This window comes from Schistocerca nitens, chromosome 2, assembly GCF_023898315.1.
Source record: "Schistocerca nitens isolate TAMUIC-IGC-003100 chromosome 2, iqSchNite1.1, whole genome shotgun sequence".
Lineage (NCBI taxonomy): Eukaryota > Metazoa > Arthropoda > Insecta > Orthoptera > Acrididae > Schistocerca > Schistocerca nitens.
The window spans coordinates 957,480,241-957,501,534 of NC_064615.1; the positions used below are offsets into that span (position 1 = coordinate 957,480,241).

The window sequence follows — 21,294 nt, forward strand, 5'->3', positions numbered from 1 at the left end:
TGGGCATTAGCTCCAAATAGGGGAGAGAGTGTCACGGATATTATACACGAATTGAAGTGGCAGTCATTAGAACAAAGGCGTCTATCGCTGCGGCAGCTCTTTCTCATGAAACTGCAATCACTAACTTTCTGCGCAGAGTGTGAACATATTTTTTTGGTGTTTGCCTACACAGGGAGAAATGATCATCATAGTAAAATAAAAGAAATGAGAGCTAGCACAGTGAAAGATTTAACTTCTCGCTTTCCCGCGTGCTGTTCGATAGTGGAACGGTGAAGAAGTATATTGAGGGTGGTTCGATGAAGCCTCTTCGGGACACTTAACTGTGAACTGTAGAGCAATCGTGTGGACGTAACATCGAACTGCGACTTCTGCGTGCAGGAAGAATACTGCCACGGGAATAATAGCGATATTATAAACAACGATAAGACTCATGGAATGCAGGGTTACGCGGCTAGTACCTGCGTTATTGCTGATATTTGCTTTATGGGCGTTAGCCCTTCGTCAAAGGCACAATTCTTTGTCTAGCCTTTCGTCATTCAACGCTGGAGACATCTTCAGAGGCTTTAACGATTCGGAAGGAAGTTACGGCCTCAAACAAGCTCAGAAAGCCGAAATGTTTGTATGTGTCCACGCAACAGACAGTTCGTTACGTCATCAGACCGCTGACTACGATCGCTGTCTCACTGGCGAATTTTATTGAGGTTGTAGAGGGAAGAATTGCCACTGTTGGTTTTATTTAGCATTGGGGGCCTCAACTTGCCTATTTTCAATCCTTCTTCCTTTCTGTTAAAGTTGTTTCTGTGCTTTTGAATTTCTATGCCCTCTCTGAACATCCTAGCACAGTATATATTAAATCTTGCTAAAAGCACAATGTTAATGAAATGAGTTTGGCCAGGTGCCTCTTAACACGTACGCCAGCGACTCCACGTGTCACCAATGGAAGTACAGAATCGTATGAAGATGATCTGACTGTGAGTGCAACCGGTTACCGGAGAAGTAAACCCCATTTGCTATCTAGACTGATGATTGTTTTTGTTGAATTACGATAGAAGATCGCAGTTCTTCCAGTTATAAATTCAAAACTTATTATTCTATAGTCCATATTTCATTAATGAAGTTTAATTCTTCCAATAAATGTACTAAATGGAGTGTATAAGTTGCGTTAATTTCTACCATGAAGACACTAGAAAGAAACAACAGTGGCATTTGTTTTGATGAATTAATGTGTATTTTATGCTTTGTATTTGTAGTTATGTAACTGAATTACAGCTTTCTTAAACTTTGAGATAGGCTTTGAGCGTTGCTGCTAGTCTCGTCTATCTAAACGAACTGTGGTGTTTAGTGATGCTTTTCTTCGAAGTTGGTGCATGGCGTCTGAGTCATTTGTCGTGAACATTATGGTAGAAACATCTTGATTATGTTGCAGTGTAGATGTGTCAATAACGTGACTTATATAAAACTCAGGGTGCTGCGGAGTAGATATATCAATAACGCGACTTATATAAAACTCAGGACGGTGTTTAAAGCACCGCTTGTCGGACTAGAACAAGGACAGTCTGCTTGAGACACGGATATTTTCTTTTCTTTTTTTGTGTGGTTTACCCGAGGCCGCAACGTGCGTAGGCGCATCCAAAACAAAGAATCGAGAGTTTTGTTGGTCGTCGGTTGTCTTGTCTTGTCTTAGAAAGGACGACAGGTGCCACAGTTGAAAGAAACAGAAAACTCGCGCAAGGACACTCTGTGAAGATGTACATTGTAAATGGCATTTCTAGAGATGAATACGGAACGAAGTGCCATATGGTCTCCAAAGTTTACTTTTTCCGAGTGTTCTACTGTAATTGCTTCGAGAAGGTCTCTCCCCATTTACCACTGTATGGGAAAGCTCCTTCTCCAAGGAACTATAGTAAAACATACGTTGAAAATATTAGAGTACTTTCACGTGCAACATTCAGATAATGTAATTTGGAAATAGGAGAAAGTCCCATACATGTATAGGATTTGCACCATATCGTTAGTTGGGAATTTAAATAATTAGTCCCCACCTGTTATTTTCTAACTTATTTGTCAAAATTTCTAACAATATGTGAACCATTGAAGAGGATTATGAGAGTCTAACTATTCTGTTTCACAATTGAAATACATCCTATTTTATTTTTATTTGTTTATTTCCGGTAAAACTCGGCAATTAGACATTACATAGAATGAAAAATGCACACATTTTGTGTTGATTGAGGTTGCAGGTACAGCTCAGCTGCGGCGTTTGAATATTCTCAGTTGTGCCTTCATGAATGTTGACTCCCGAACAATCTAACAGTTTTCAGTCGTAGAGTCGAATGTAAATAACCGAGACTAAAGTTCTGGTTTGATGTGCAACTGATAAATTATCCACACAGCAACACTGTCACCCAGTGATGAGAATCCCGTGTAAGTTAATGAAGTGTTTGACGTTATTCAGGAAACTGGTAGCAGCTTCAGTGAGCACTGCCCGTGGGATGCATGATGACATCATGAACCTGCAACAACAGTATTCTTATGTAATAGTTAGCATAAAAAGAAAAATTGTACATGTAAAAATGCTAGAATGTTAGATATGTATCTTGCAACAACCATGTTGCATTTTAACCTGGGTGCCCAAGCTTACAGGTCTGAACATAATCTTCTGTTCGTTTTCCCCAGTCTTGCGTCAACATACACTCCTGGAAATGAACACATTGACACCGGTGTGTCAGACCCACCATACTTGCTCCGAACACTGCGAGAGAGCTGTACAAGCAATGATCACACGCACGGCACAGCGGACACACCAGGAACCGCGGTGTTGGCCGTCGAATGGCGCTAGCTGCGCAGCATTTGTGCACCGCCGCCGTCAGTGTCAGCCAGTTTGCCGTGGCATACGGAGCTCCATCGCAGTCTTTAACACTGCTAGCATGCCGCGACAGCGTGGACGTGAACCGTATGTGCAGTTGACGGACTTTGAGCGAGGGCGTATAGTGGGCATGCGGGAGGCCGGGTGGACGTACCGCCGAATTGCTCAACACGTGGGGCGTGAGGTCTCCACAGTACATCGATGTTGTCGCCAGTGGTCGGCGGAAGGTGCACGTGCCCGTCGACCTGGGACCGGACCGCAGCGACGCACGGATGCACGCCAAGACCGTAGGATCCTACGCAGTGCCGTAGGGGACCGCACCGCCACTTCCCAGCAAATTAGGGACACTGTTGCTCCTGGGGTATCGGCGAGGACCATTCGCAACCGTCTCCATGAAGCTGGGCTACGGTCCCGCACACCGTTAGGCCGTCTTCCGCTCACGCCCCAACATCGTGCAGCCCGCCTCCAGTGGTGTCGCGACAGGCGTGAATGGAGGGACGAATGGAGACGTGTCGTCTTCAGCGATGAGAGTCGCTTCTGCCTTGGTGCCAATGATGGTCGTATGCGTGTTTGGCGCCGTGCAGGTGAGCGCCACAATCAGGACTGCATACGACCGAGGCACACAGGGCCAACACCCGGCATCATGGTGTGGGGAGCGATCTCCTACACTGGCCGTACACCACTGGTGATCGTCGAGGGGACACTGAATAGTGCACGGTACATCCAAACCGTCATCGAACCCATCGTTCTACCATTCCTAGACCGGCAAGGGAACTTGCTGTTCCAACAGGACAATGCACGTCCGCATGTATCCCGTGCCACCCAACGTGCTCTAGAAGGTGTAAGTCAACTACCCTGGCCAGCACGATCTCCGGATCTGTCCCCCATTGAGCATGTTTGGGACTGGATGAAGCGTCGTCTCACGCGGTCTGCACGTCCAGCACGAACGCTGGTCCAACTGAGGCGCCAGGTGGAAATGGCATGGCAAGCCGTTCCACAGGACTACATCCAACATCTCTACGATCGTCTCCATGGGAGAATAGCAGCCTGCATTGCTGCGAAAGGTGGATATACACTGTACTAGTGCCGACATTGTGCATGCTCTGTTGCCTGTGTCTATGTGCCTGTGGTTCTGTCAGTGTGATCATGTGATGTATCTGACCCCAGGAATGTGTCAATAAAGTTTCCCCTTCCTGGGACAATGAATTCACGGTGTTCTTATTTCAATTTCCAGGAGTGTAGTTGCGGCATCGACAGTGTGCGTTTATTTATAAAAGGTTAATGTTAATGAAACAGACAAATTGCAGGGACGTATTCCTGACTGGAAACGGAGTAGAACACGTGTCCAGGAATGCATCATTGTCATTGTAGGTGGCGCTAACGAATCAAAGTTCCTGTGAGTGCGTGCCGTGTGTTCCTTGAGTGTTGCAGACTGTGTGACTGACGCATCGTATTTAAGCAGCGGGATGGTCCGGCATTCATTTCTGCAGCAAGCTGAGATGGTATCTGTGTAAGGCCAAGCAGACAGAAACGGTCGAGAGGCTGCACAGCTTTACTAAAACACGTACCTTCACAGACACCAACCACATCACATAACATTTCAAGCACTTTTTGGGCGTTTGTGTGGTCATGAGTCCTTCGAGATAGACGAACGTGCAGGAAGGCGCAGGACTGTGCGTGCATCATATTTAGAGAACGATGTTTTACAGGATATCCTAGCACAAGACCAGGCAAGTGGCCCGCTAACATGGTGTTCAAATGGTTCAAATGGCTCTGAGCACTATGGGACTTAACATCTGAGGTGATCAGTCCCCTAGAACTTAGAACTACTTAAACCTAACTAACCTAAGGACATCACACACATCCATGCCCGAGGCAGGATTCGAACCTGCGACTGTAGCGGTTGCGCGGTACCAGACTGCGCCTAGAACCGCTCGGCTACAACGACCGGCGCCAATATGGTGTAGGCCAAAGTACGATTATGTGTATCCTGCATCAACTGCGACGAGTGCAAGGAATATCACTAGCGTATTTTCCTCTATGGGGAGGATTCTGCAGACGATTTTTGCACCAGAACATGAAAATTACTGAATTCCTGTCATGAGTTCTCTATACCGACGAAGCGAACTTTACCACAACTGGCATCATCAGTCTGTATACCGAGCGAAGTGGCGCGGTGGTTAGCACACTGGACTCGCATTCGGGAGGACAACGGTTCAATCCCGCGTCCGGCCATGCTGATTTAGGTTTTCCGTGATTTCCCTAAATAGCTCCAGGCAAATTCCGGGATGGCTCCTTTGAAAGGGCACGGCCGACTTCCTTCCCCGTCCTTCCCTAATCCGATGAGACCGATGACCTCGCTGTCTGGTCTCCTCCCCCAAACAACCCAAAACCCTGTCTGTATAATCGTCATCTGTGGGCTGCAGACTATGATTGAGGGGTCTCATCAGCATCGGTTCAGCATCGATGTGGGGGGGCAGGGATTCTTGGCGACCACATACTTGGCTCGGTTATTACTCCACAACGCATCGGCGGAGGAACGTACCTAGACTTCCTGCGGAATACGCTGCCTGCGTTGTTTGAGAATGTGCTTTTGGTAATACGGGAGTTTATGTGGTTTCTGTATGACGGAGCACCACCACACTTGCGCGTTACAGTTCACTAACACCTCAAAAACATCTTCCCCGGGCATTGGATAGGACCCTGAGGCCCTGTAACTCGGCCTGCTAGATAATCGGACTTAAATCTCCAGGATTTTTTAAATCGCTGCGGCATCTGAATAGCGATGTGTATGTTAAATCAGTTCCTGGTATGTATACCTTTCAACAGCGCGTTCACAACGCCTGTGACACTACTCGGAGAAAGGTCAGAACGTGAGGGAGAGTACGGCAATCCATGTTGCGACACGTGAGCGCGTGCATTATATCCCATGTAGACAAATCTAGACATCTGCTGTGGCGTGGATGCGATGCAGCTCTGTAGTGTGTTCCGGGACGATTTGTTGTTGTAGCACGCACACCGTCCATTTCCGGATACAGGCTCATACGAACAATTTTCCTCCATTTCCAGTCCCTGCAATTTTTCAGTTTTATTAATGTTCACCCTGTGTATAAACCGATACGGCATTTAGTATCTCTTGTGTCTGGAACGCTTCTGAAGCTACAGGAAACAAAAATCATTAATATAAGAAGAGGAAATAGCGACTACTATCGATGTCACACCTCTTGACAGGATAAAAACAAACATACAATTGTGACGTTGCAAGAACGCGAATCCGGTCCGTCAACATCTTTTGAAATGACTAAAACATTTGAAGGAATATCCTCAGAACAGAATGAATTCTGAGAATCTAGAAGGAATTTGACTATCACTTTTGGCAATAGTTCGGGGCTTGGCAAGGGCGCCCAATGGGGGTCACACCCTTCTGTCTCCCCTCCTAGGTCTCAGAGAAAGGGGAAAATATGGTACAGTCAGAGATTTTTCTTTAATAAAAATGATTTAAATGTCGGTGTTACGTAGGTTTTTAACTGGGTCGAAGCTGGAACTATTTTATGGCTAAGTAAAAGTCGCCATTCGCCTTCCAAAATATTAAAAATACTCCATATCTCCAGGTCTAGCTACCCCATAGGAATTAACATATGAGTTCCAATGTGCGTTTGCTAATGGAAGTGATCGCAACAAACCAGACGGTCACAATGGGAATCTTCATTCGGAACTGTCGCAAAAGAGGGTTGGATTGCAGTCCCTCTGTTATGTCGAGGTGAACGATGATATGCAGAGCTTTTGTTTTCCATCCTTGATTTGCTGCCCGAGAGGGCTTGGCGGGCTGTTGTATCACTTGGTTCTTTTGGGCTAAATCACAGCAATCTGGGGCAAAGAGGTTCCCAATTGGAGGAAGTGGATTTTCAGTACTACCATTCGTCTTATAACTAGGGGGAAACGCCGAAACATTCAAAACTAAAGCATTGGAACAATTTGTAATTATGAGTCTTATTCTTCACTATAGCTGTCACCTTCCTGTACAGCGACCACAAATAAGTTCAAGCTATGATGTTCTCGTTTCAAGATAAAGAATAAAGGAAGTGAATATCATTGAAGAGCATGAGATTTCGACAAAATGTTTCAAAATTTTTAAAAGCCTTTAAACCCAACAATGATACTAATCAACAGTGATTCAATTGCTGCTAAACTGAATGATAAGTAGAGATCATCATTCTAGAATAACGCAGAAACTACTAACGCTTCGATAATTGTGGAATTCTTCAGCACGGACAAATAGCAACAAGTCAGTGGTTTTATTGTAGCTGTTGCCTTTGGCGTGCTTTAACATAGATCTACCAAATCCACCTGACATATATCTTTCTGCTAATTTTCCTATGCCATGGTCCTCTCGAAAGGAGGTGTGTCGTTTCTTTTCTTTATTGTATTACTTCTACTTGTGCAACCTAATCAATCTCATACTCATGTTCCACAAAGCAAGGGAACGTAAATTTTTGTAAGAGCGGTCAGTAGCTGATTGTCTGCAACTGCAGTTTTGTCAATAGCTTAGTGTAAGTAGAAAGGCAGAGTTTTTTAGCTGTCATAAAAGATGGCACATAGCATGTTAAGATAGAGTTACATTGGCAGGTAAGCACCTTTCCCGTCTTCGGTGGCTAAAACACCCTCCCCCTTCCCCCTACCCCCTCCCGCCACCCCTCTCCACACAAACACGATAGCGGAAGCGGTTAGCAGCTTTGTGCTGATAGAACACTAACTATTCTGTTGGTGACAGGTGAGTACGGACATATTAGTGGATAACCCACGGATGGAGGCATTTGTGTTATTTAGTGTGTGAAATTGAATCATTTTTATGTCAATTTTTTTAATAATCAGGGTTAATAGTGATATCATAGCAGCAATTTCGTGTGAGAATTTACCATTGTTCTCGATTTTCTAGTAAGAATTACTTTGTGTGTGGGTGAGTGTAGGCGTGTTGAATAACTGCAGTGTATAGGTGTGCTGCTGTCACACTGTTGGATTTGAAGCAAAGATGTGTAAGTAGGCTATTTAGGTTTTTATGTTGGTAACGTCACCTAGCGCTCTGTATGAAAATCACTGACTGCGCTGTGTGCAGTCTGTGGCTGGTTTGCATTGTGGGAATTTGCTATTGTAGTGTTGGGCATTTGGCTGTTAACAGCGCGTAGCGTTGCGCAGTTGGAGGTGAGCCGTCAGCAGTGGTGGATGTGGGGAGAGAGATGGGAGAGTTTTGAAAGCGGATGATCTGGACGTGTCTCCATCAGACACAGTAAATTTGTAAGACTGGATGTCATGAACTGATATATATATATATATATATATATATATATATATATATATATATATATATATATATATATATATATATATATAATGACTTTTGAACACTATTAAGGTAAATACATTGTTTGTTCTCTATCAAAATCTTTCATTTGCTAACTACGTCTATCAGTAGTTAGTGACTTCAGTAGTTAGAATCTTTTATTTAGCTGGCAGTAGTGGCGCTCGCTGTATAGCAGTAGTTCGAGTAACGAAGATTTTTGTGAGGTAAGTGATTCATGAAAGGGATAGGTTATTGTTAGTCAGGGCCATTCTTTTGTATTGATTTTTGAAAGTCAGATTGCGTTGCGCTAAAAATATTCTGTGTCAGTTTAGTGTTGATCAGAATAAGTAAAGAGATTAATGTCTGAGTACGTTCAGTTTTGCTCAGCTGTTTGAAAATAAAATAACGTAAGCGGTTTATCAGCACAGTAATTCATTAATTTTTGTAAGGGGACGTTTCAGATGTGCTTCCACTTTACTTACTGTACATTGATAAGGTATCTCAAAAACGTTATTTTTCAGAACAGGGGATCAGTAAATTAGTCTATCTTTTGTGTTTCGTCTCGGTTCATGTTTTAGAAATATTGGAGATGAGAGAAGAAATTTTAATCTATTTGCCTCTTCTTCCCAATACTGAGAACTCGTCACCTTCTGGCAAGGGGTGGTAAAATGTATGCTTCCTTTCTTTTAAAAACTTTTAGTTTTTAACATTTGAGTAATCAAATCTAATTGTAAGAATAGTTTTACTCATTCTCTTTCTTTTTGCAAATCACACTTAGTTTTCTAAGAAAATGGTTTCCTAAGTATATTGTGTCAAATTCATAACATGACGATAAATATATATAGCAGGGAAAAATTATAAATGATGGCATCAACAGTGGTACAGTTATACTATTAATAATAGATATATACTGATTTTTAAGAAAACTGTAACTCTCCACATTTGAGTTTTTAGCCTCTGCTTTCTTTTTTAACACATTAGATAGACAACACAGTTTTAGAGTTGCATATACTGGTAGTTCGAAACAAGGGATTTCCCTTGGCTATCCAGTTGTGTTCCCTGATTGCGTCTTCAGTACTCGCCTTCCAGGTGATTACGCAAGCTCCATTAGATACTGAAGGCACTCGAGCAGATGTTGCGTCTTCTGCTCCGATGCTCTTAGTGTCCTACGATCACAGCAGCACATGCGCAGAGATGAGAAGCTGGTGCATCTAATACATGACCAACTGTACTTCGTTCAGTGACGCGGGAGGCAGGTATCATTCTAATGGGTTCAGGGGCCTGTGGAAATTCGGGGAAAAGAACAGGTAGATCAAGCCGCCAAGGAGGCATGATGTGACACAACAGGCTGTCACTTCGCTGTTATGTCAGAGGTCCAGGCGGTTGGGGACGGGGGCGGGGGAGAGGAAGAGTGTTTGGCAGTGAGAGACTTCGGTTTGTGAAGCCAACTACTACTCCGTGGCATACTTCAGGCCAGTCACTATGGCGGGGTGACATGTCCCTGACCCGTCTCCGAGAAGAGCACTGTCCTTTTAACACATGGCTTCAGACTCCGGCAAGGGAACGCACCAATCTGTTGTTCTCGTGTTGTAAAATCACTATACGCCACATTTTCACTGAATGCATTTTATATTGTGATGAGACTGCAGAGAAGAATTTCGGTGGGGATCAACTCTCTGCTTTAGCTGATGCCAAGTATTGTGAAGGTTTTAAAGATATATCAAGTCTCTGGACTCCAGCCTAAGCCTCTAGGTTGAAGATTTTAGTGTGTTGCAGAGTGGCTGGCTCATGCTTTTTATTTTAGTGATCAGCTAAATCTGTGCAGTATTCTTTTAATTCATTCCCCTATTTTTTGTTTCGTTTTTGTATTACGTTTTCAATCCGACGACTAGCGCGGTTTTCGAAGTTTTGTCTGTGTGTGTGTGTGCGCGCATTTGTGTGTGTTTGTGCGCGTGCTGGCGTGTTCTTAGGGGTCATTTCTATTTTTTCTTATAGTTTAATCTTTGTTTACCGTTTACCCACACTCCATTCCATGAAGAAGAACACAGGTCATTACAACGAAATTTGTTCCGTAGATTAGGGATATGGCAATGCACAAATTATTAGGATTACGGAACGGTACATGTACTCTGACCGCCAGAATTCAGTACAAAATTAAGCAACCATGTGCTGGAAACCCCTAGGCGTCATAGCAGGGGATCAAACATGACCTGTATACGGTGCTCTAGAACACATTGCCAGGCGATTTGTAGGCGCGTCCACAAAGAATCGGCGGTGGTTGCAGCAGGACGAAAAGCTGCTGACACACCGTATCTCAAACATGTTCGATGAGCGAGATGTCAGGAAATGTGAAGGCCAGAGAAGCAGTGGTTCTCGTCGTTAATCGAAAAAGGCTTGCACGTTCCTTCCATGTGTGGCCGGATGTTGTCCTGTTGAAATATGGCATTTGGAGCATCCTGTAGGAGGGTCAGTGTCTCGGGATCTAAAATCTTCCTGATGAAACGATTGCTGTTGAGGTTGTCCTGAGTACATCGGAGTTGAAATCACATGCTATAGCCGATGGTTACCCAAGTCATGACGTATGCCGTCTGCTTGCTGTGCCTCTCAACAATGCAGTCTGCACAGTTGCATTCACAACGGCAGCGTCTAACAGGTACGCGTCCTATTGCAGCCCTAAGCACAGGAGCCACTTGTCCAGCACCCAGCAACGGCGTCGAAAGTTTGTTGCAAACGTGTCCACATCCGTTACAGTGTTCCAACATTGTGCCAAAACTGGGGATGAATCTGCTCTGTGTACGGTTAGGCGGATTAGATGTTGGTCATCCTGTGCTGTGGTCGTACTGTACGGTCCGTTGTCCACTTGTCACTGTGTACGAGCCCTCTTCTATCCGTTGTCTCACATACGCATCACTGCCTTAGCAAAACGCTACATATACAGAAATGGCAATGTGCACAAGGTGCTTTTTGATTGTAAACGTTTTGCTTCTGACAAATATTTCATTAATATGCTACATTTTATCAACTAATATGGCAGCTTTACATGAGGTTCCAGTTCACAAAGAAGAAGTTTTGCAACGAACATTTCTGAAGAGCGGTAGATGACAGCAAAGCCTGTCGAAACCGCTTGTCAAAAATAAAAAAAAAGTATTTATGTGGTTTTGACTATAGAAAGATTTTTACCTAATGAAACAGATCACTCCTTCTCGTCTCTCAACATGAGTAATTTCAATCATTGTCTTAGCAGTGTGCCTCACATGAACCACTATGGCACGATACAACAGACTCGTTTCCTGGGTACTACTCATTCTGCTCCATTCGAACTCGCCCACATGCCACTTTCTCCTGAGGGGTTTCGTTAAAGACAACGCTTATCTACCACCAGTCTCACAGAACGTGGAAGAGGTGAAGAAGCTGATCCGTACTGCCATAAAATCAGTTCGAAGGACATGCTTGCCCAAGTATGGAATTTGAGTATCGATTTGATGGTGTTCCTGATAAATATATGCATTCAAAATACGTATATCCTGTAGTTGTTTGTGTATATCATTCCATAGGAGTATGTACTCTCTCCATCCCACTGTTTAAAGAAGGTTTACACAACGCATTATCATATTGCACCACATGGTATGCAACGGTTTGAATATTGTTTAGCAATTTAATTTAAAAATAGAGATCTAGACCTTTAAACATGACTGTGTTTTCAGCGACCGTTACAAGGTAAAATTAAAACAGTGCAGCCCTCGATGGAGAAAATTAAGTCTTTTTGACCTAGGTTTCGGCAACTTCTAAGAATTCCTTCATCAGAAATAAAACATTTAAAACTGGCATGTCACGTATAAAATAAATATGAAGCGATACCGCTTTAGTCACAAAATATTAAAGTAGAAAACATAGAGGCAAGCCACTAAGGGCTGCACCACATGTCAAGCTGCGGTAGCATCGGACTGAGGCGCCCGCGTTAGCAATTGCGGGCAGGTAAACGTTATACCAAAAGTACCATCTAGTAGTTGCAAATACAAACCGGCTACTTAACATTCCAAATATAGACAGGTGAAATATGTAATACATGAAGTGAGAGGCAATATTTTACCTGATAGCATCAGCTATGGTAACAATCTGTCTACATGAGAGCTTAGAAGTACAGTTTAAAGGCTGAAAACGTCATTACAGAATTACAAAAGGAGCTGAATAACTTAGCGAATAGAAAAACAATATAACAACAAATGTGGTTAACATAAACTATTTAATGAACAAACAGTTATGAATCAACTTTGAAGAAAGATTTCGGTAACTGCATGAGGGAACATGAAATCAAATATCAAGTAACGGCTTTATACCGTTGACGAAGCTTTTATTACGTAATTGTAGCTGCTCATTAAGAAGGAGGCCATCATTTCGAGAAAGATGTTTAAACATCAGAGGTTAACATACGAGTAATATTTGGATAACATCTTCTGGGTACATAGTTCTGGTTATACGTAGACCTTTTATAGAGTGAGAGGTAAATTTTGACTAAATTTCTTAGTGGGGAGCTTACACGGTTAACTTCGTGCTGGGAGCAGCAAGTACGGGGATAAATATGCGGGACAGACAGAGACTAGCATATGGAAAACACATTGAGAAGACGTTGGGTGTAACAGTTAGAGCTGGGAAGATTTGCAGAGGTCAGGAAAAAACAGAGTACAGATCAAACTGGTTCAAAGACTGGCTATTTAAAATGATTCTTTACTGGTTTGTACGTTTGATTTGCCACTAGATACTACAGTCAGCTGTGGAAGAGAGTGCGGAAGCCTGCGTACAGGTGTGAAAAAGTAATGGTCAGTACGCTGAATCATTTGTAGGTACTCCAGAAAGTTCATTTTAAACGATGTATTTCGAACAAATGATGTTGAATTCAAAATAATAGAAATAAGGAAAAAAGATTATATCACGATATTTAGGAAATGCGGAGCATGTTAAATGGAACACATTGCAGGCTCTGATGAAATTTTAGAATTAATCAGTGCGGGCTTACCTGGACTCGCGGATCCTGAGAGAGCATGCAGATGACGATCTCCGCTACGTCCTCCGACTCATGGAGGGGTATCAGCTTCAACATTTCCGAATTGAATTGTTTCAAGTTTGAGGCAAACTCCGTTTTGACAGGTCCCGGAGAAATTTCCTATTGTCATAAAGCAAGAGCGTTAATATGTAAGATGCATATCTCCATGATAAGAGCCGGCCGGGATGGCCGAGCGGTTCTAGACGCTACAGTCTGGAGCCGCGTGACCGCTACGGTCGCAGGTTCGAATCCTGCCTCGGGCATGGATGTGTGTCATGTCCTTAGGTTAGTTAGGTTTAAGTAGTTCTAAGTTCTAGGGGACTGATGACCTTAGAAGTTAAGTCCCATAGTGCTCAGAGCCATTTGAACCATTTGAACCTGATAAGACACACACACACACACACACACACACACACACACACACACACACACACACACACACATATATATATATATATATATATATATATATATTCCTCTATCTAGAATAACGAAACATAGAAACAAATATCCATTTAAGAAAGCTCCAGTCACAAGCTGCACGGCAAAATGTCTGAAGATAGAAATTCTTTTATGTAGCTAACTCAAATTTTTTTGCTCACATTGAAACAGGCTATAGTGGGTCCACAACCGATTATATTGAGACAGGGAACCAGAAATGGATATTTATTGTGTTATAGACAAACTCAGCGTACAGTGCATAGCAACAATGGAGCTCATAGTAATGTTCAGAACTACCACCGCCAGTCTCAGCGCATGTACTGCAATAGCGCATGCAGTTCTACCCCACTCTCACAGAGATCCCGCGTGTCTGTTGTACACAGGAACAGGCAGCGTGTGATAAACGTCATACGCTCCTGATCACAAAAAAGACGTACTGTACATAACTTAGCTAATAGCACGTGTCCCATGTGACGCCCGCATGCATCGCATCGGTGCATTAACTTGTGCCACACGCACACCATTATCCCTGGTGTCACTTGTCTGTTGCATCAGACAGTTTGGGATGTGTCCGAGGTAAGGTCTGTTACTGTGTACAGTGCATGACGCGAGGTCAAAGATTGAACATTCCTCCCCACGTAAATTGGCAGGCATGCAGTTAATGTGCGGTGCGGCAGGATGTAGTACCCGTAGAGCAGCACGAATGTACAGAGACAGCTTTCCCAACGGGCGTCATTCTAACTGGAAGATGTTTATCTCCGTGGATACCAACTTACAAGGGACGAGGTCATTCACGCCACAGAGAGCCGGCCAAAGTTTCCGTCAAAGACATGTTCGAACACCATACTTCGAGGAGATGGTGTTGGATAGTATGGCCGACCACCCAGCAATAAGCACCCGTCAACTTGCCCATGAAACTCAGAAGCAAACAGTGTGAGGAGTACTAGTGAAACAGGTATTACACCCCTTATCATGAAAAATGTGTGCAAACACTGGGACTAACGGAATCTGAGTACCGATCCACTTATGTCAACGGATTATCCACCGCATTGCTGTAGTGCGGAACTTCATACAGTTTCTGTTGTTCACGGACGAGGCTCATTCAGCCAAATCAGCCATATCCAGAGTGATAACAATCCCAACGTCACTCACTACGGTGACCGGCAGCAACGATCCTCTGTCAACGCATGTGCAGGTATTGTCCAAGATCATCCAATAGTACCTTATTTGCTGCCTCCACGTTTGACTGGTCCACTTTACATCGAGTTCCTGAGAGATGTACTGCCACATTTCTTGCAGACTGTACTTGGTGTCCGCGGAAGGATGTCGTTCCAACACGACGATGCACCAGCCCATTTAGATGACAACGTCCGCGATCACCTGAACAACACGTTCCCTCATTTTTGGATCGGAAGCGGGGGTCCTGACCCATGGCCAGCCCGATCGCCGGATCTCACACCTCTAGACTTTTTCCTCTGGGGTTACGTCCAGATGTTGGTGGATGAAACCCCCGTAGAAACGGTGAAGACCTGCTTACTACCGGCAGAGTTGCCTGTCTCCTGGTACAACAGACACCAACGACTTTTGAGAGAGTGCAACAGAGCGTCAAGCGCCATTTCCATGCATGAGTCTAGATTGGCGGTCGTCAGTTTGAACAATTACTATGAGCTACGTTGCTGTTATACAGTGTACGCTGTGAATGTCTACAACCCTATAAATATGCATTTCTGACCATTGGTTCCCTATCTCATTGGTTATGGACCCAATATCACCTGCTTCAAGTTGACCCAAGAGGTTTGACACAACCTGTATGCACTTGCCTGAGAAAATAAAGAGTTCACCTTCAGGTAATGATTTTAAGTTATCGCTCCTAACTGTTTAACTTAGTCGTCAGTCTCTTCTCGTTACTGAGCTATTCTACTGGTTAATATATGTCTTCTAGATCCAACACCTTCACTAATCTAAATTAAATATCGTACTTTTTTTGTCAATCAGCGTTTTCGTTCCACTTCTACGTTTAAGTTCACTATAACTGAATGCTTTAAACATTTTTCATCCTCTCGTCAACTTTAAACATTCTAAGTATATCCGGTTCTCTCCTCAATTTGTCCACTGACCATTTATAATTTCTGTACAATGTACTGCTGGGGACGCATAGTGAAAGATAAATACCAATAAGTTACCGTTCTATGAACCGAAGTGTTGAATGTCAGAACAATGATTCATGTAGGGATGGTATTATAGTTTGTATTACTAATCCAAATGTAAGCACGTCTTCATCTTTCTTCAATAAGGTGTTCTTATTTAGTTTGGCCTCCAAAACAGGTTGTTATGAAGTCTCGACTTCAAATGTTCAGCAGAGATGTACGAAATTGCAGTATAGCTGAGGCATTCCTGACAAGCACAGTTACAGCATTTGGTGATCAGGACATACAGTGTCATCAGTAACGGCCTTCTGCAAATAATGAGTATTAATCATCAGAAAAACTAATGTTTATGAGAATTAAATGCTAATGCTACAGTTTACAAGAGACGTTCATTGATTTTCAACGGTGTTACATAGTCAGGGAGGGCCTTAAAGGCGTATTCTGGTCAGGAAGCATAGTCAGACGAAATCCTATTACAGACATTTTGCTGCTTCCACATTCATAGATGCAACATCTCTATTTTTCACGCTTCTACATTTTCAATTGTTGGCTCATCTCATTTTGTGTAACCTTCTATAGCACCGCGTTTCAAGGTCATCGATTATTTTGTTTATGGTCTATGTTTCAGATACATATAGTTCTGCAATAAAAACATGGAATACGCACTTCTATCACAATTTCTTAACAATATTTGATATAATACCTACGTTTCCTTGGAGAGAACTTTCTTTGGCTGCACCAATTCACGCTGGTACATTGAAACTTTGAACAGAACTGTGCGTTGGACGGTACTCGAATTCGTATGGGCGATATTATTACCGAATTGACACGTGACAGTAATTCGCTATCCAAACTCATTTCAGAACATAATTGTGTAATCCACTAAGTTATAGGAAAGCATAAATTATTGTATAATAGATTGTATAGTACGCTGCAGGAAAATTGCAGTTTAGTGGTGTAATCTGCATCTAAACCTAACATTTTGTTTGGTTGCTAACGAATTTTCAGTCGAGTAGAAGATCAGAATTCAGGAAAGTGTAAGGCAAGGATGGCTGGCCATTGTTATGCAATGAAATGAGGAACGCCAGCGTTAGGAGCAAGGCCGCTAAACTGTCATGGTGAGAGGCAAAAGTGGCGTCTCGATTGTTACAGAAGGCTGGTACCTGTAGCGAAACTAAAACATAAGACACAGTTTGAGTGGAGAGACACCCTTTGGCCCTTCGTCCCTCTCGCTGAAATGGGGAGACACTAAATATCCCCGTCAGGCAATATAATGCTTGAATAAGAAATATGTATGCGAAAATTCTCGTAATAGTTGCTCCATATGAGTATAAGTGTTAGTTACCGTTGACGCTAACAAGAGTATATTAAGTTGTTATGAAGAGAGACACAACTGATGTCACAGGTGGAGAAAAGTTTCAAGTAGGAGAAGGATGCCATTACTTGATGCCTTTTTTGATGGGGATTGGCTGAGAACATATCACATCGCTGGTCCAATATCAGTAGCACAGTATGCTGAATTTGTAGTTTGTCTGATGTTGAAAAGTAAAACCGGGTACAATCACGTGAAACGTTTCTTTGATTGGTGTACAAAAGCTGTATTTTGAATAGTCGAAATAGCTACAGACTTAGATGGGATTAGCTCAGGTGATCACAGCTTATTACACTCCACTACATCATGACTTCCCACTTCGCTGGTAAGCAGGGCTGTACTCACTATCTTTCTGTGTATATTCTTTGTTGTACATAGTCAGGCATGGTCGTAAGGGGGTACTCCAGTATGTATTCAAGAAGATGAAAATACTGCTGCAGAGTTGCCTAGTGTGAGATCGGTAGCTCATGTTATAATAGAATCAGCTGCTCTCGAGCTGAGTAAATCAGCAACTACTTGTACTACTGACATTCCCATAATGGCAGAATGAATAGTGGAGAGACTGTCTGCTGATGTGAAAACTGATGGGTAATATGTTTTGATATTGTCAGTAATGGGTTAGCAGTTACAGATTAGAAGTGGATGCTTTCAATGATGATAATTGAGAAATTACGATGCCACTTCATGAATTCACGATTCAGCTGAAATCTCTACGTTGAAGTCGGAAGCGAAACACGACACTGAAAACAGTTTGCCAACTGTAGAGTACAACACGAGGAACATGTAAACTCAGAATTTAATGTTATTACTTATAATTTCAATTACAACGTTAATTCAGTGATAAATTGTGTAAAGCAAATGCACAAGGATCCAAGACTAACTTCAAGAGGAAGTAGGAACTGAATGAAATTGCTTGTCCCATTTTCACTGAACAGACAGAGGTAAATCAAGTAACACTCAGTGAAAATGTGTGTAAAAGTTATCTAGTATAAGCGCTAACATTATACAAGAGAAGTTTACTAGGTTTAGTAACTATAAAATCGATAAAATCGTATGCTGGACACTGAGTGCAAAGCACACGTCGTATGGAAGTGTACAGCTGTCACATGATAGTGGTTTGGATGAAAAATTGGTTAAAACTCCTCAAGAAACTCAACGTCTGTTCTCACAGACGATACAGTATTCATTGGTTGCCTTGGCAGAAGCTACATGTATTAGATGACATCAATGCAATCTTTTGATTCACAAGGAACAACGCAGACACGACAAAACTGTTTATACAGGTTTTTATGAGTGCGTTACTGATATCTTGGCCACTGCAGGAACAGACTTGTTTCATAGTGGGACATCTAAAAGGCGATGCAGTTGGGGGAGCAAGTCAAATTTAGCATACCTACACGTATCTTAAACAATTTTGTAAAAAAATTATGTATAAATGTTGCCCTGCAGGCTTTCCGTGGTAATTGTTACTTGAATCTTGGAATGGTAAAAGATAACATTCGATCCATGGCACAATGAAAGGTTATTGTGAACGTTAGTGGAAGAAGCTTATGTACATTGAAGTGGGAATAGACTTTGAGGTGTTTGAGGCTGGTATCAAGATACTATTACCTTTCTACATCTATTACAAGTTAATGTCATCACTCTGAGATAATTGTGACAATTATGTCAGATTCTTGAAATAGGTAGAATGTTTGCATGGATATGACAGTGGCAGTAAGGACTTTTAACAAAGGCAAGATGGCAGTAAGCCTATGCATCTTTTGTGTAGCCGTGGTAGCCTTCTAAACTCAGGTGTTGCACGAAGTAATGAGAACCAATATATAATGTTGGATTTTGGAACCATTGCATCCCACCTGAATAGTTAAACTACATAGTTTCTCCGTATGGGATCGACTAGAGACAACAGATTTTGATATCTGAAGATTTATTTTAAAGTTAAAAGACGAAGAAAATTCATTTAAAGAGAAAGAAAAATAAGAGCGGAATGGAGATGCTATGGTTAACCTTGAAGTATGGAATGCTGTTTAATGAATCAGAACAAAGTGTAATAGGAGGACAGGAGTCGAATAATAGAATATTTGGTTGGCACATATGTGATATCTGGGCTCCGAAAAATAACTTAGAACAAGATGCTGTCTTCAACGCGCTCGTGGGGCGTAGTTAGCGGCTTAACAATGGACAACAATTGAAATGTATGTAAGTGCCATATAACGAAAGAGAGAATTAAAAATTCGTATTCCATAGGAAATCCGAATGCAAACTGCCTTTAAGGGTGGATGATGTTGCTACTTTTCTTTTAGACACGCATAAAGAGTGATACGAGGCACAGCGTTTATATGACATGTGTCTTGACAGGCGGCTGAAACACTTCAGTGTTTACCTTCGATGCGAGCGCAAAGTGGAAGTTCTTCTGATGACAAGGATTTGGATATGTAGAATCGTTGTTGAAGATTTTTTGGACGAAGATGGTCATATGTGAAGTATAAGTGATATCAGTGCTACTGAAGACGCAAGATTCCGAAATCCGAAGAGATAGTAGTCTGGAAATCTCTACGGTAGTGCAAGAGTATTTTCACGCTTTTGCTAGTAAAGAAGGAATGGTCGTGTTGCTTGTGTCTGTCGTGAAAGTTTTTGGAGGTACTGTTGACTTTGAAATTTAATGGTGCTGAGATGGAGCACCATGAAGAGGGATAATTTAATTCCTCTTTGTAGTGTTTATATGGTAGAGAGTAATGATTTCTTGATTTATTATTCCTATGAGCTAGTTGATACATTCCAACTTTTAAGATAAATAAAGGTGAAACTCACCTGCTAATGTCATTTGTAAATAATGAAGACCTAAATTTCGGTATCTCACAAATCGATAACACAGCACAGCTTGATGAAGGACCAGAGCTAAGTGTGATTAATTTAGAGTGATTAATTTCATGGGCTTGTTGATAGAAAAGAATGACGAGTAAATATAAGTAGTCATCTGGCTGACGAACAGGAACAAATTAGGGCAGAGATAGGTTAAAGAATTCATGCTATAGACATGTTTTCATGGCAACAAAAACCGACTTTAAAGGAAGTGCTCCGGCGAAATTGTGAAGTATTTTTCGGTCTCACATGGAGTAGTCAAAAACGTTTGGTGGTGTTTGACGACCAAGCCACATGACAAGTCAGAAACACATCCAGTAACCTTCGCACAAAGAGACGCTGTACAGAAGGAAATAAATATAGCAGAATGAGATTCTATCATAAAAATGTGCTTGAAATGAGTGTATCAACCACACTGCTTGGCGTTTCAGAACAATTCTGAATCCTGTTACAGCGTAATTCCCTAGCCTCATACTCTTTTTTGTGAAAGGCATATAGCTACATTACACAGCAATTACGACACATCTTCAGTATCGTCAGTGTGTCAATGATGACTTACTCCAACGCGTATCTTGCTCTTCTTTTTAGCGAGGTCCTTCCGCAGTCCGTCGAGCAGCGTCTTGACCATGTGCTTGCTGGCAGTGTACATTGTGATGTTGCCGGGGGAAGGCGACATGTGGCCCAGATCACTATGGACAGACAAAACGTTGTAGATAACCTTAATATTTTCTGTGGCAGCGCTACACAGCCACTGCAAGGTACCGAAAAACTTCATGTCTTATCCCTCATATATAAGGGCAGTCATAAGTTCCGGATGGAGAAAAAGTAAGGAGACTGCTTATTTTTCGAAAGAAATCGGAATAACTGTTAATACATTTATTCCACCGTGAGACAACACAATCAGTCCTTTCATGGAAAAATGTTTGTAGTTGCCTACGGAACCATGATGGAACCAAAGCGTGCACCCCTTCCTCCGAAGCGACTCGACGGCCACTAATGTCTTCCTTCGGGGCTCTAAAATCATGGAAATCGAATGGGGAGAATAGGGTCTGTATGCAGGATATTTAATGGCTTTCCAGCAAAACTTCTGCAGCGTAGTAGAAACAAGCTTGGCAGCTTGGTGACGGGCATTATACAGCAACAGAATGATGCCGGCCATCAACAGTCCTGGGCGTTTGGACTTGATGCTGCACTTCAATTTTTGCAATGTGTCCACATACTGCTGTG

The 21,294-nt window shown here is 42.5% G+C and overlaps 1 protein-coding gene across 1 annotated transcript; it reads right to left on the bottom strand.

Moving 5' to 3' along the window:
- Positions 1-2,184: 2,184 nt before the first annotated feature.
- LOC126234732 (dehydrogenase/reductase SDR family member 11-like) lies at positions 2,185-20,752 on the bottom strand. The gene is made up of 3 exons (XM_049943478.1): positions 20,627-20,752; positions 13,219-13,365; positions 2,185-2,513 (listed from the first exon to the last, which is right to left on the bottom strand). Exons 1-3 carry the CDS (start codon positions 20,741-20,743, stop codon positions 2,472-2,474), a joined length of 306 nt encoding a protein of 101 aa, XP_049799435.1. The 5' UTR covers positions 20,744-20,752; the 3' UTR covers positions 2,185-2,471.
- Between the last annotated feature and the right edge of the window lie 542 nt (positions 20,753-21,294).